Raw genomic sequence first — 14,643 nt, forward strand, 5'->3', positions numbered from 1 at the left:
AAATCCAAGTTTTATAATAAAAATTAATTAAAACAAAAAAAAAATTGTTTATTTACACAGCACTGATCTGAGCACTTTCCGGAGGTCAGTGTGACATCACGTTTTGATTCCTAGTAGTAGATTTGTTCGCCTATGCTACAAATAATAAGTGTATTATTAAATATACCCAACAGAAATAACTTGCCATTTGTGGATATAAGTATAGTAGTGATTGTAGTGTGTTGCAAAATGTTAGCATTTTTAAAAGTGTGCCATAGCTACAAAAAGGTTGAGAAACACTGGACTAGAGTAAGCAATCATATATAGATGGCCCTCTAACTGTAGGCCTGTGTGGTTGATTGGCTAGTATTTAATGACATTGACAGTAGGTCTGGAAGTAAGGCAAGTCACTGGTAGGTCACCAAGTGCTTTGAACTATGATGGTCACTCCCAGAAGTAATGTTTCCAGTTTTTATTTCTGAATAACAATGAATGCAAATTGTAATGTTATCCTTAGGAAATAAAACATCAATTTCAATACCAATGATGTACTTTTTACTTCTACCATAAAAGGTCATTTGCATCCTTAGGTGTAGCACCTAAGGATGCAAATGACCTTTTATGGTAGAAGTAAAAAGGATGGCAGTTTTTTTTTTTTTGGTTTTTTTTTAATGACTGGGCAGACTAACCACAACCAGCCCAACCAAGATGAAATATATAACAAAAATATAGGAAATACAAGATAATAAACACAAGCCAAATAGGCATTTTTAACAAGCAACATTATCAGATACTTTACAGTGTTTACTGAAAGTAATTATATCGAACCAATCAGGATCGAAATATGAAAATTACAAAAAAACATGGAGGACACGTTAATTAATCTATACAATGCATTAGCAAATAGTAATAATTCATAATTTATATAAAAAAAATTATAACCAGTAATGACAGCACTGGTCAGAATGGACCATTATTAATAATACTGGATTGTTTTCGACTGCTATTTGCAGTACTGTTGTTCTGCAGTGTTTATAGGGAGCAGTAAAGGTTTATTGATTTCATGAAAGTTGAAAACTTGTGCCATGTTACTCAGGATATTGTGGGAGTGTGACATTGCCTTGTGCTGCATAAAGAAGTCAATGTCAATTTTCTCAATATCTCTGTTTACTATTAGTGATCATAAAAAATAAACCTACATTTCCCCCCCCCCACACACACACACACCATTTGATGTTAATTTTGACCAGATTTCCAATGAATTAGAGATGGAGTTAATAACTTCAAGCAATGACAAATTAAAATGTTAAAAGATTTTGTACACTGCTATGCTTTATTTTGATCAGAATGCCTAAGGAAGTCTTTCTCAAATTATGGATTTTGACAGAAGAAAATGTCCCTAATCAGGTGTACTTATAAGTATGAACAGCTGCTTTCCAATATGAAATATCATATATTCTTGCATATAAGCCAGTCTTTGAAGCACTAGAAAATTGTCAAATTTTTAGGTCAACTTATACACTGAGTATAAAATCCTGAACCTGAATTAATAGGTATGTGCTTAGAATTATAAAGAAAATTATTTTTAAAAATTCATTACATGTATATTCTTACATTAATATACATAGTTTCTCAGCATTTAAAATCCAAGAATTTGCTTACATTTTAAGCAGACAAAAATAGCTCATGGAATTTGCCAACAGTTACCATTTCACATTTACTTTGAGTTCCCAAAACAAACTTTCAAGACTGTTAGTTTCGTATGGCTGATCATTTCATATTGAGGCAATCTTTACATAGAAAATCAATCCTCGACAGCACTAAACAGGCAACAAGAAATGGCTTGGTTACATAAACAAAGCCTCCCATGCACACATATAGCATCAATAAGAATGACATACCATCATTTACGCTTGTAGGTTTTCACTTTACGACCTACTACACAAGAACGTACTACACTTACCACTTTCTTTCCAATTTACTGTGCAGCATAATAAAATGTCAGTGATTAAAGGAAAGAAATAATAATTAAAAATAAACAGTGGTTTTCAATGCAGATCTTAGCGTAATACTACTACACAAGATACGAAATATCCCCGTGAGAGTATTACATAGTCAGGTACAAATTTAAAGCAAAAAATAAAGGTCAGCTTACATGCTGAAATATATGATAAATAAAATCATTCTGCCAGACATTGACACGCCTGAAAAAATGTCCAAGTCCAAAAATATCATTAGTATATTTTATTTCTTATATCTGTTGTGTTATGTAATAATTTCATGATTTATATTTTTATTCCATTAAATGTGTTGTGTTTCAAATGTAATATTCTTAATAAGCAGTTTGGTAATTACTTAAAGATTTATAAAATGAAAATGCTGAAGGGCAATCTCTCTCTTTTATAATAGCCTAACTTTACATCATTGTATTGACTTATACTTAGTAATTCTAATTTACAGATAAACTTTTAACTTCACTACATTTATTTAAAATCAAATACAGGACACAAATGTAATTTTCCAATGATTTGGAATGGATATAATTAGATAAGTGGACCAAAAAGCAAAATAAATGTACCGAAAAACTTCTAAACATCTGAAGTTACCAATCACAAACATACAAAATAGATACCAGGCAGTAACCACTATTGATCTTATGGTAGGCAGTGTCAAAAGTCACTGCTATTATAAGACCAATAGTAGTACTGCAACAAACATGACCTATAGTCACAATTGTTCAATGTGAAGATCTTTTTGTTCCCATACAACTGGCAGTAGAATTACAGTATGGGGCTCACCACACAGTTTAGTCCAGCATCGAAAATACCTCACTGTATGGTAACTTTCAAATCCACAAGGATAAACAGATTGTTACGGTACAACTCTTGCTTTTGGGTATCCACAAATCCAAAAATTATAAGGCACAAGGTCCTGTGATTGGGAAGGCAACAAGTGTCCGTTAACCATCGACAATAATTTGATTGTTGCCAAACAAGGATTGACGAAAGTAACGGGCATTACAATGTGAGAAGATGGACATTATGAAGAGGTCGTTTCAATTAAGATATTGCATCCTTGTAGATTTGTTTACCAAAATCCTGAAAGAGGAACAGATACCATGCATCAACTGAAGCTTTGTGTAATAAAAAAAAAAAAAAAAAAAAAAGACCCACAACAACAAATACGAGAGGATATCAAAAAGTTCGTACCCTTACATAAAAATAATAGCCCTAGAAAGGTGAAACTTGACGGGAACTTTAAGCCAGAATATCACTGTGGATCGACACTGACGGAATCCATACTGGCGATCTTTGATCAGACAGAAGGTTTCTAGATAAATTTTAAGAGTTCACAGTTAATTGATTTCTCCATTACTTTAGAAAGAATAGAAGTAATTGCAATCGGAACATAATTGGATAGCAGGGATTTGTCACCCTTTTTTTTGGATGTGGCTGTATATTAGCAAATTTCCAAGCAGAAGAAAACACATTTGGAATAAGAAACTTAAAAAAGGCGGCAAAGAACAGAAGTAAGTTCAGGAGTACAGGTTTTGAGAACAAGTGGAGAAATACCATCAGGACCTGGAGCTTTCTTAGCGTCAAGATTCGTCAAAATCCTTCTGACATCCTTATGACAGAAGACCACAAGAGGCATTGAATGGAGAATGTTGGGAATGGGGAAGGTGTTTTACCAAGATCATTAATACATGAGTTGGAAGAAAAGTGGGATGCTAGCAGGTCAGCTTTATCCTTGGCTGAAGTGACAATAGAACCACCAGTTTTTAAAAGAGGTGGGAGCAGAGATGGGCAAAAGTTGTGGCCAACATTTTGGCAAGAGACCAGACTGCTCGGGTACCATTAGGACAAGAAGCAAGTTTTCTACTCTTAGCCTGTTCAAAATCTAGTTTGAACTGATTAGTAACTGCTTTACAATTGTTGCGAGCTCTGGTATAGGCAGAAAATGAAACTGAAGAATTGGAAAAAAGCCAATTACGATATGCAACATTCTTTTCTTGAACAGCCTTAGCACATTCATTGGAAAACCAAGGTTTAGATAAAGGATGAGATTTTAAGGTGGAGTGTGGAATAAAGGATTCCATTCCTACAAGAATAATTTCACAGGCGTACCCTTGAAATGTAAGAAATTTGGAACTCACCAAGGTGTTCATCATAACCTAAAAGGACATCAATCATACTGCATGATGGAAGAGTTGACCAGAACTTTGCTCTGAAGATTAAACATGGGTTCCTCCACTTCAAGCCTCCAATAAGCAAAGTGGTGGTTTGCACCGGTTGATGAGAGTCATCTACCACCTAGTAACCATCTCACTGTCTATGGTTTTTGATGGCCTTCCTTCTCTTGGATCGTCAAAGACACTTGTATGACAGCACTGGAACCCCCATTTCCATTTTTTATAGTCATAGAATGGACAATTCTGCCCATACACAGCTTTCGTTTCTTCAATTTCCTGAGCTTTCTTGCCCTGCAAATGCAAGAACTCAACAAATAACATGTGAAATTTCATTACCATAGTGTCCTTCCTCAGATTCACGGTTCCACCTGCGGTGTACGATCACCTATGGGAATGAAATTTCACATGTTATTTATTGAATATGTAGACAAATTATATTAAAAACGGCCGCTTTCTACTGATGTTTTATCTAGGTCAGGGTACAAACGTTTTGATATCCCTGGTATACTGATAAAGACATTAGATCACCTTGAAGTCAAGCATTAAGTTTGCACACAGGACCAAAAGTTTTCAAATGCCCAGATGTGGCAGTGTCTTGAAACAATGTGACAAGTGCAATACTATGACAACAATAATATGTACTCATCTTTTCAGAGAATGCAAATCAGCAAAGTCACTATTTACAGAAATCCAGTAATGTTACTGGATTTCTTAAAATAGTAACTACAGCCAGTGGATCTTGTAATACAGCCAGTGGATCTTGTAATAATATCATACCTTACCATACATCTAGAGGGAATGGTTGTGTGAATTTTTTTTTTTTTTTTTTTTTTTTTTGGCTAATGCTGCATAAGCTTGCAGCATTAGCCAAAGCTTATGCAGCATTTCCACTTGCTTTCTTGCATCACATGCTACTACTACTACTACCTTTCAAATTTCAGCTTTCAAAAAGCTGTAGATCAGGCTATAGGATGAGTTTGGGCCAAAACAGGCAAAAAAACAGGAAGAGATTTTTTTTAAAGTACACACCACAATAGAAATAAAATTTCACTAGAAAAATACATATTTTATTTTAAAATACAGCCATGTGACTGTTTACCAGTACAATATGCTTTTAAACATTTTTCTGTTTGGATATTCTCAGACCAACCATTTTGTAGCAAGAAAAATATTGTTGCAGAGTTTGCAGTCTTAAGAAATGGTGATTAGCTTTGTTTAAAACAATTGCACTAATAAATGTTCAGACTTTTCAAAAGTCTGAACATTATTATCAAAAGTGAAGCTGTCAAAGCTTCACCACAAAGAACTGAATTCCCCCCACACCCCACCTGGTTAAATATTCTCTTGCACTCAGCACTGCCATGAGGAATTATAATGCCAAGAATGATGTGGGATAATTTGTTCTATTTCAAGCTTCCTTGTGCACTTGTCATGTCCCCAACCAAAGACTGCTGTACATCAAATTTATTTTGTCATAACAGCATCTAGTAGGTTCTCACTATTTATCCTTTAGCGATAGCAAGAAGTACTAGAAAATTTGTTCACAAAAAAATTATGCACTGCCAACTGATGAAATCTGTGCTACCTCAGCCTTTGTAAGAATGTCATTTTTCAATAGGAACTTGTGCACTATACAGTCACATAAAATACTTCCTCACAGAACAAAAGAACAGAATCTTCTTTTGTTTTAGGCTCTCCATAACCTTGTCAGTATAAATACCTAGGACTAAGTCATGGTTTAGTCTGCATGGTAATCAATTTCCAAAATGGAAGATCTGAAAACTGTTGGTAAAACAAATTTCCACATAACATTCTTCAACAGATCTAGAAGTAATAACTTCAGCACATGGATGTGAGGTATGTTGGATTGAAGAGCTGAGTTTTGCATTTTCAAATGTTTGCAAAAGAAACAAGCAAATCACTTCATTCAAGCTAGCAGAGAGAAATATGAATAGACTTTGGCATGAGAGAGAGAGAATAACAAGCCTAGAATTATCAGCATGGTTAGCATGTTTAGAACTGCTTTCACCAGAATTTGCAATTCAGTTTTTTTTTTTCCTGAATTCACTGATTTGTCTTTCAAAGTTTTTAGATCATGAACTGGATTTGAACATGAGTCAGTACCACCCACTAGTAATCACCTGTTGTATATTTCAATTTCTTCACTCTGAAAAGTGCTAGTATTGTTTTTCCCACTTCTGACTTCTTTAAACGGACTTGTCAATTGTTTGCTGTAAGGTTCCTACTGTTCTACCAGTCTAGTTACATATTTAACCAAAGACAGCCACAGCATCAATTGAAACTGTTTAAATCTAATGCACTTCTTTCCAGCTAGTAAAATATTTCCACAAAATATTAAACAAATTTTCAGAAGGAAGACATGCAGATTCTCCTTCAGCACACAAATTATTACAATGACAAGGACAGATTATCACTGCCAAGTGCTCAATTTCCTCTTCTTCCTTTGACAGCACATTATCAAAACTGAGTTTCAGAGAGTTTTGGGAAGGAATCCCACATGCTTTCAGGTTGTTAAGAAGATATCCAATGATGCACTCCATAGAGCCACCGTCAAATGCTTGTACCGAAAGCAAGCTGCTTTCAATATGAAATTTATTTTTTATTATGTCAACAAATATAGCTTAGAATCACTTAAATTACTGCCATCTGTAGCAAATGAAAATGGTCCATTTTTCAGAGCCATCACCACCCCTTCTTTCCTATCTGTGTAACTTCACTAACAATGCATGTTGTTTTTATTCTTCCACAATCACTTCTGTTTTGCCATTTCACTGTCAGGAAACATTTCTGAACAACATACCTGCATAATCAGTACAACCAGAGGAAGATGCAAATAAACATTCTGCACATGACATAATTTTCACCATGAAATGCACATTTTTTCAACTATTTCCTTCTATGCACTGCATGCTGTCATTAACTTATAATAGCTACTCCGTGACTTACATAAGGGTTGCGTTCTGCGGAACTATACATAAGTCAGAATTTCCTTATCATGCAGCACTCGCAAATTTGATTGAAGCAAAAAATAAATGTTCGACAAACATGTAAATAGAATTATTTATTCAATTTTTTTTTTAATCTCATGCGCAGGAAAAATTACAAAAAGGGGGCAGGGGTACAGGCATAACGTCAGCAAGTTTTACCTTTCGAGTATCACTGCCAGAATTAACTCTCCAGCTGATAAGCACACTGCTGTGGAAGTTGAGGGCTGTGGAGATTTAGAAGGGTTTTTTCCAACACATCACAAAATTTCTCTGCAGCTGCAGAATCGGCACTAGTGACTTCACTGCACACTTTAATATTTTGGAAACCAGCGTGATGTACCTATTAAACCACCCATTCCTTGCCACAAAGTTGGCTTTGGGTTCACATAATATCTTGGGTTCATTAATACCTTCATAAATACTTCTTGCTTTTGCTTGAAGGGTCATTGGACTCAGGGGCACTTGCTTCTGAATTTGATTTTCCATCCATATTATTAATAGCTTTTCCATCTTCGATATAGCACCTGAACGCTATTTTGTGATCGCTGTTGATCTTAAATGCATTGATCCTTTAACACGTTCTTTTATACGTGCACTGCAATAGTATTTACTATTGAGGCAGCGAGACTTAATTCCATGCAATAGATTACAAACTTTATCCTACTTCATAATTTTTAATTAATCATCTTCATTTCTAAATCAATTTTGTTTCGTTTCCTAGCACTGCCAGCACTTTGCACTTTCAGTTGGTCACTTTCCCTTCACCACTGTAATAAGCAAATAGAAATGAAGAAGATTCTGAAATTTTATTTTATTTTTTTTTTTTTCTGTTTGAAGATTTCAGTGAAGAACACATTTCACTGTAATACCATAACGTAAAAACCCACAGAATTCCAGTTATCGGTATTATCGCAAATGCAATAAGAGTAAGTTTGATTGCAATAAGATTGATTGTGCTAATAGAAAAGCCCAATAAACCGGAAAGCGCAAATTGTTTTTATTGTTTTATGGTAGTGACCTCCAGAAATGTGCTTTAGAAAAATATCACAAAGGCATTTCAAAATCGATTTTTATAACAGAACATAAGATAAAGTGGAAAATGCAGTGCTATTTCCATTATAAAAATGACCTTTTAGAGCGTAGTTATATAGCAAAAGTTTCAACTTCCAAGGTCTTGAAGCAAATTACCAAAAAAAAAAAAAAGTGTTATTGAGTTCACATTACAATATTTTCACAATACAGTCAGTCCTCGTATAGCACAATAGCTGTGTTCCTAGAAACCCTCATGCAATGCAAAATCGTGCAATATAAACACAAGGCCCTATGGGAAAAACAGGGTTAGGTGCCGACCACCCAAGGTTGAACACACATTTGTAACCAAAACATTACCAAACACAATAAATAATCGTAATATATCTATCGTAATTAATCGAACTATTGTAATAAAATATTGCTAATGCTTTTGCTTCTATCGTAAGCAAACCTGTTTTTTGTTCGCTTTTCTATCCAAACAGATGACAGTTATTCCATCTCTTCCAATTCTTTGTCTTAATCTAATGGATTTTAATTACACTTTGAGTTGTTCCTGCTATGAAAGTTGTTTTTATTTTCTCTGCATTCTTTCAAATTCTCGGCGTTGCCTCATTTAGGTCTGTAGCACGTGCAATATCACATGGTCTTTCATTTCACTCAAAGTGTTTCACAACTTCATATTTTTTCTCTATCAACAGAGGCAGACTGGCCATAAGCCTTACCTGGGAAACCCTGGTGGGTCAGAGGCCGGTATGATTTCACTATAAATTTTGCCGGGTAAGAATTTTTGACCCAGTCCGCCTCTGTTTATTGATATTGCTTTTCTTTTTCTCTCTGAATCTGAAGTGTCTTCACCGGACGCTTCCTTTTCACACCATTTAAGTATTTTACTCATTTTTAGGGAATAAAGCACAATTACAAAACAAGGAGGCACGCTTCATACACATAAACAAAGCTGCACGTGTAGTAATTGAATAAACAACACCGTAAAGGCAGAGATACACTATTAACACCTCACATTTTACTAAAGCACATTTCTAGGGGTTACTACCATAAAACAAAAATAATTTCCAGTTGCGTTCCTGCTAGTGGAATCTGTTATAAACTGGTAGTAAACTCGATCTAATTGCATTTGCGATAATACTGATAGCTGTAATTGTGTAGATTTTTACGTTATTATGGTGAAATGTGTTTCCCCTTCACTGATATAAAAAAACAAATACATTTTCAGAATCTTCTCTTCATTCCTATCGTGTTGCGTTCAGTTGGGGCGATTCCACATTCGATTGCCATTTCTTGTAAACACAAAGGCGAATCGTGCATAAGCGAATTCGGTTCGTGTTATATAAGATATCGTTCCCCTATTTATAAATCATGTATGATCGAATTCGTTTAATGTAAACACGTGTTATACGAGGACTGACCACACCTCCATTTATTCCTACAGGATGCAAAATAAGTTTCCACTGGCCAGCAAAAACTTACATAAAGTCGAATTTTTGTAAGTTGAGTATTACTTAAGCTGGGGAGTGGCTAACCTTTTTGCAAACCTTTGTTTGAAAAGGTCTCATTACGTTGCATTTCTTGCCAACTGAGAGTGAAATGTCACATCTATACATACAGTATACAAAGCAGACACTAACTTTTTCAAATTTTACAACACGTGAAAAATCTTGCATATATGTCTTTAAAATTTTACATCATTTTCTTTGGCATCTTACTGAAAGATGATTTAACTAGCTTCTCATCACAAATTAAGATGAAATATGATGAATTACATTGAACAATGCATATTGCAAAATATTTCCATTTTTGCAATTTAGACTACTACAGCATGATGGCCAATTCATTAATGAAAGTAAATAGAAATTTGCAAAATTTAAAAATATCCAATTTCAATGTAGTTTTATTTATTTTTTTGTGAAAATAAAAAGATGAAGAAAAACTGAATTTTTTTTTTCAAAAAATTTTGAGCTCTATCAACAACTATACTACAACAGAGACTGAGAAGGATCAAAGAGAGTAAAACATCATAAATCCTGAGAGTTTGCAGCTATGGAATACTGATGAATGGCAAATCCAAAGAATTATGCCATGTCACTAATTATCCCTGTGCAGTGAGACAATTGTCGTACACTCACCATCCTGTGCTAATTGCTTGCTGACAGCTGATCAGCTCTTTTGTGCAGTCATCTGCCACTACTGCTGGAATCAGAGTTCATTTCTTGGGAAATCCATAAGCAGCATATAAATGGAACTGTAACACTCCCCTAATTAATAGAATACCTTCATTAACATGTCAATGTTAAAGAAGGTATTTAATGTTTGTTTGTTTGGTTTTTAGGAGCATCAGCAACTAAGGACATTTTGCTCCGCGGATATGCGGTGGTCATTCCCTGACCTTTCTGCATCCTCTGTATTTGGTGGTCACAGGCTCGAACCCCGGTCTAATCAAGAAGCTTGTGCTACGCACTGCTGCTCCTGCCCACCTGGCTACGGAGGCACCAAGGTATTCTAATCTGCACAATTACACTTGGTTTTCGGTGCCTCAGGCATCTATTCATTTTGTTTGCAAATTAAAAATTCCCATTTCTCGTTGTTTGGTATATTATTTTCCCCTCTTCCCTTAGGTCCAATCACACCTATTTTAAAATCTGGAAATTTTATAATCATCTTGAATTTATATCCTTCCTTCCATTTCTTCTTAGTATCAAAATTTTTAAGCTTTGTGAATGGAGATCAGGTATAGAAAACATTCCAAGTCAGATCCAATCATGTTTATATATCATTTTTAAGTACTATCATTTTCGCTTTCCAGAAGTCAGATTTTTGAGAGGAAGACATGCAAGTAACATGAATATTTCATAAGATAAAAATAAAAAAATAAAAAGAAAATAATAAAAATAGCATTAACGCACAAAATACCACAATACTTACAAATGATATAATAGCTGCAAGGAGCAATATCTTCACTAGGAGGTCATCAAATTGTTCTAGTATTAACTGCCATAATGGTTTACCTGTTTAAATTAAATATTCGTTAGCAGGTAATGTCATATCCAATGACATGACATACAGCTATATGAAACACTATCAAATTATTTCACGAATCACTTAATACAATGTTACATAACGTGAAATTCGAATATTTAATATAAAACAAAGGATTAAATTTTAAAATATTTACAAAAAAGCAAAATAAACATGAAAATATAAAATGTATGATTACTACACATTAAACCTTGTTTGTAAATAATCAATCAGATATAACTGGAAAATAATGATTGCAGATCACATTTTATTTTGAAAATATAAATAAATACCAATCAAAACTGTATCATGCAATTTTTAGGGTGATAGTCAAGTTTATAAGAGCTTCAAAAGTGTTAAAAACAGGTAATGAATTGTACTAAACTTACCCTGCAATTCTCTCAAGAGCATTACCAGAAAAAAAGCAAAAAAAAAAAAAAAAAAAAAATACCTTTTCATATGAAAATAATGCAAAAAACTTGTTGAATGGTTCCTTTCCAAAATACTTGCAATATATTAGCTGTTGCATTCTTACTACAATTCAAGTTACTTATAGCTAAAAGTGCAACTCACTCTGAAAGCCACAAAGGTAGTGCAAGGGCAAGTTGCATTACTCTGACCCATTTATCTGATGATAAACTGGTTTGCAAAATTTAAGGACCAGTCAGGTTTTCACTTGTAGCTTCCCATAGTGGCCTGGTTATGGGAAAAGCATATCGAAGGAACCTCGAGGGGGTATAGAAATGAAGGAAACAACAATGACACAATAACGGAAACAAAACAGTACAGAGGGACTTAATTCAAAAATGGCAACATAGCACTGGCTACCATGATACAGATGCATCACTGCCAAAGATGGCACAAAGGGAAGAGGTGGTCCTCAGTAGGAGATATAGCCACCCCTAATGTCGATGCAGGCTTTGCACCACCTGTCCATACTTAGAACAATGTTGTTGATAAGTTCTTACAATAACATCCGTTCCTCTGTCAGCGCCATCTTCAGCCGGGTGTGGACATACCACTAGGCGTCTCCCCAGAGCATCCCATATGTGTTCGATGGGATTTAGATCAGCGGAACATGCAGGCCAATCCATACGAACAATGTCCTCACTTTCCAAAAGCATATCACAGCTGCAGTGCAATGGGATGTGGTGTTATCATCCATAAACTTGGAGGAGCTTAATAGTGCAAGCTCTCAATACTGTTGTTACATGGAACAGAAAGATGGGTAGGTTTTAGTAGAAAGCAAATCAAAGCCAGAAAATAAGCCATTCTTCAAGAATGTGAACCGTACAGAATGTACACAAACATGTCTTGAAGTCCAAATTCTTCAGATGAGGCATTGATCTTGGAGATTTTTTTTTTTTTTTTAATATAATAATTTCAAACGCACTACAGCAAAATACCACCAGAGAAAAACTTGCACAACCACAAACATTTTGTTTCTGTTCATCTGCCATACTGCCTATTCACTGCACCAATCAGCAAAACAACAATAGCTACTACAGCTGCTGACAACCAGAAAGCTTAAACTAAAATTCATTCTGGTAAACAGGCAAATTAACATAACCATCAATGACTGGTCTTGATGTGCTGTTAATTCTGTGCACTTCCACTGACTTACATGATTCATTTAAGCTGTGTGAAGGTACTGGTTCCTGGAAGGTGGGCCACCTGCATTCTGTGTGTAATGCAAAGGTATAATGAGAATAGGAGGTTATCCAAAAGCTAGAAGACTGTAAAGATTATGAAGAGAGCCTCTACATGCAAATGAAATGAGTGATCCGGTGTGAATATCTCACGGATGATTTGAATTTTCCCCTAATTCACTGAACTAAGTTGGGGGAGACATCATGGGGAGTAAAATTTTTAAATCAATTAGATAATTGTTATTTGTATCAGCATGTCAGGGAAAGTACTACAGGGCAAGAATATTCAGCTTGATTGTCATACTTGAAACAGTTATCACAGGGCTGAGATTACAAGAACAAGCATGAAGTTCGAAGTTGATTGATGAGGTGAGAAAGATAGCAGTTGTTAAAAGGGAAAGGAACAGGTATAATTTCAGGAAAATTATAATAGCTACAAACCGATCTGCAATAATACCATAGAAGAGGTTAAGCTGGTAAAAGCAAATAATGAGAAATTGGTTGCTATGACAAAAAGAGGAAATGAGGAGTTTTTTCATGTATGTGAATACAAAAAAAGAAAATCAAATCAGATCAGACCCCTGTGTAATGGGAACAGGAGAGTATTAGATAATCCAGTTGGAGATGAACTGAACACTTATTTTGCATCAATATTTGCTGCAGAAGAAAGACCCTTCATGGTGAGGAGAAACTGCAAGTGAAACTGTAAAGCATGAAATTAGTGATATTGAAATTTCAGGTTTATATATATTAAAAAAAAAAAAACCCCCCATCCCCGTATGGTAATGACCTCCAGAATGTTCTTTAGAAAAATATCGACAAAGCTGTTCAAAATTGATTCTTAAAACGGAACGTATGATAACGATGAAAGGTAGTGCTCCATTATAAAATGAACTTTTAGAGAGATAAATAGCTTAGTTATATAGCAAAAATTTCAACTTCCGAGGTCTTGGAACGAATTACCAAAAAAAAAAAAAAAAAAAAAAAAAAAAAAAGTGTTATTGGGTTCACATTGCAATGTTTTTACAATACTTCCATTTATTCCTAGGGGATGCAAAATGCATTTCCATGATTTTTTTAAGTTTGCACCAGCCAGCAAAAACTTATGTAAAGTCGAATTTATTGAAGTAGATTATTACTTAGGTCAGGGAGTGCCTGTATAGCCATTTGTACTAAATTTTTTTTTTTAAAAAATTACTTGTTTCTCATTTCAACAATCAGGTAGTTGCTGTTCTGCTTCTTAACTAGCACATTGATCATTTATAATATCCTCATTATGAATGTTCATAGAATTATTTGACAAAATAACTTCACTACAAACATCAATTTTTTCCATTACACAAGCAGAATCTGTAGAGGCAGATTTCTTTATTTTGTCTTTTCCAAAAAAAAAATTAATAAATTGGACTTGCCTTTTCATGGCTAATAAACTTTAAAAAGTGCTTTAAAAATTTTAGATTTTCATAACTACTCGATAATGAGCAATACACTTCTCTCTGGCACTGAAACTCAACAGATTACTTTCTCTGTCGCAACTATCCTCATAAATAAATCGGCTTATCTCATTTGCACACTTGTCTCTAACACATGGCTTACGACAACTGTTCAGATAGGTTACACAAAACTAGACAAGATACTAACTTACTAAGCAATCATATGCCTGGGGCAAAAGTAATATAATTATGTCCCCATAATATGTAGGTCATCAATCTTTATGAATTTATAAAAATTACTATTGCAACATCTATGATTT

General features: G+C 34.5%; 1 protein-coding gene across 1 annotated transcript in view; it reads right to left on the reverse strand.

The window, feature by feature from the left end:
* Positions 1-14,643, reverse strand: part of LOC150086009 (calcium-transporting ATPase sarcoplasmic/endoplasmic reticulum type-like) — a 516,950-nt gene that overhangs the window by 325,438 nt on the left and 176,869 nt on the right. Inside the window, 1 exon segment of the mRNA XM_090374328.1 lies at positions 11,149-11,231. Within this exon segment, the coding sequence (XP_090230454.1) occupies positions 11,149-11,231 (83 nt within the window).

Source organism: Mastigoproctus giganteus, chromosome 5 (genome assembly GCF_048544385.1).
Source record: "Mastigoproctus giganteus isolate SK-2022 chromosome 5, ASM4854438v1, whole genome shotgun sequence".
Taxonomy (NCBI): Eukaryota; Metazoa; Arthropoda; class Arachnida; order Uropygi; family Thelyphonidae; genus Mastigoproctus; species Mastigoproctus giganteus.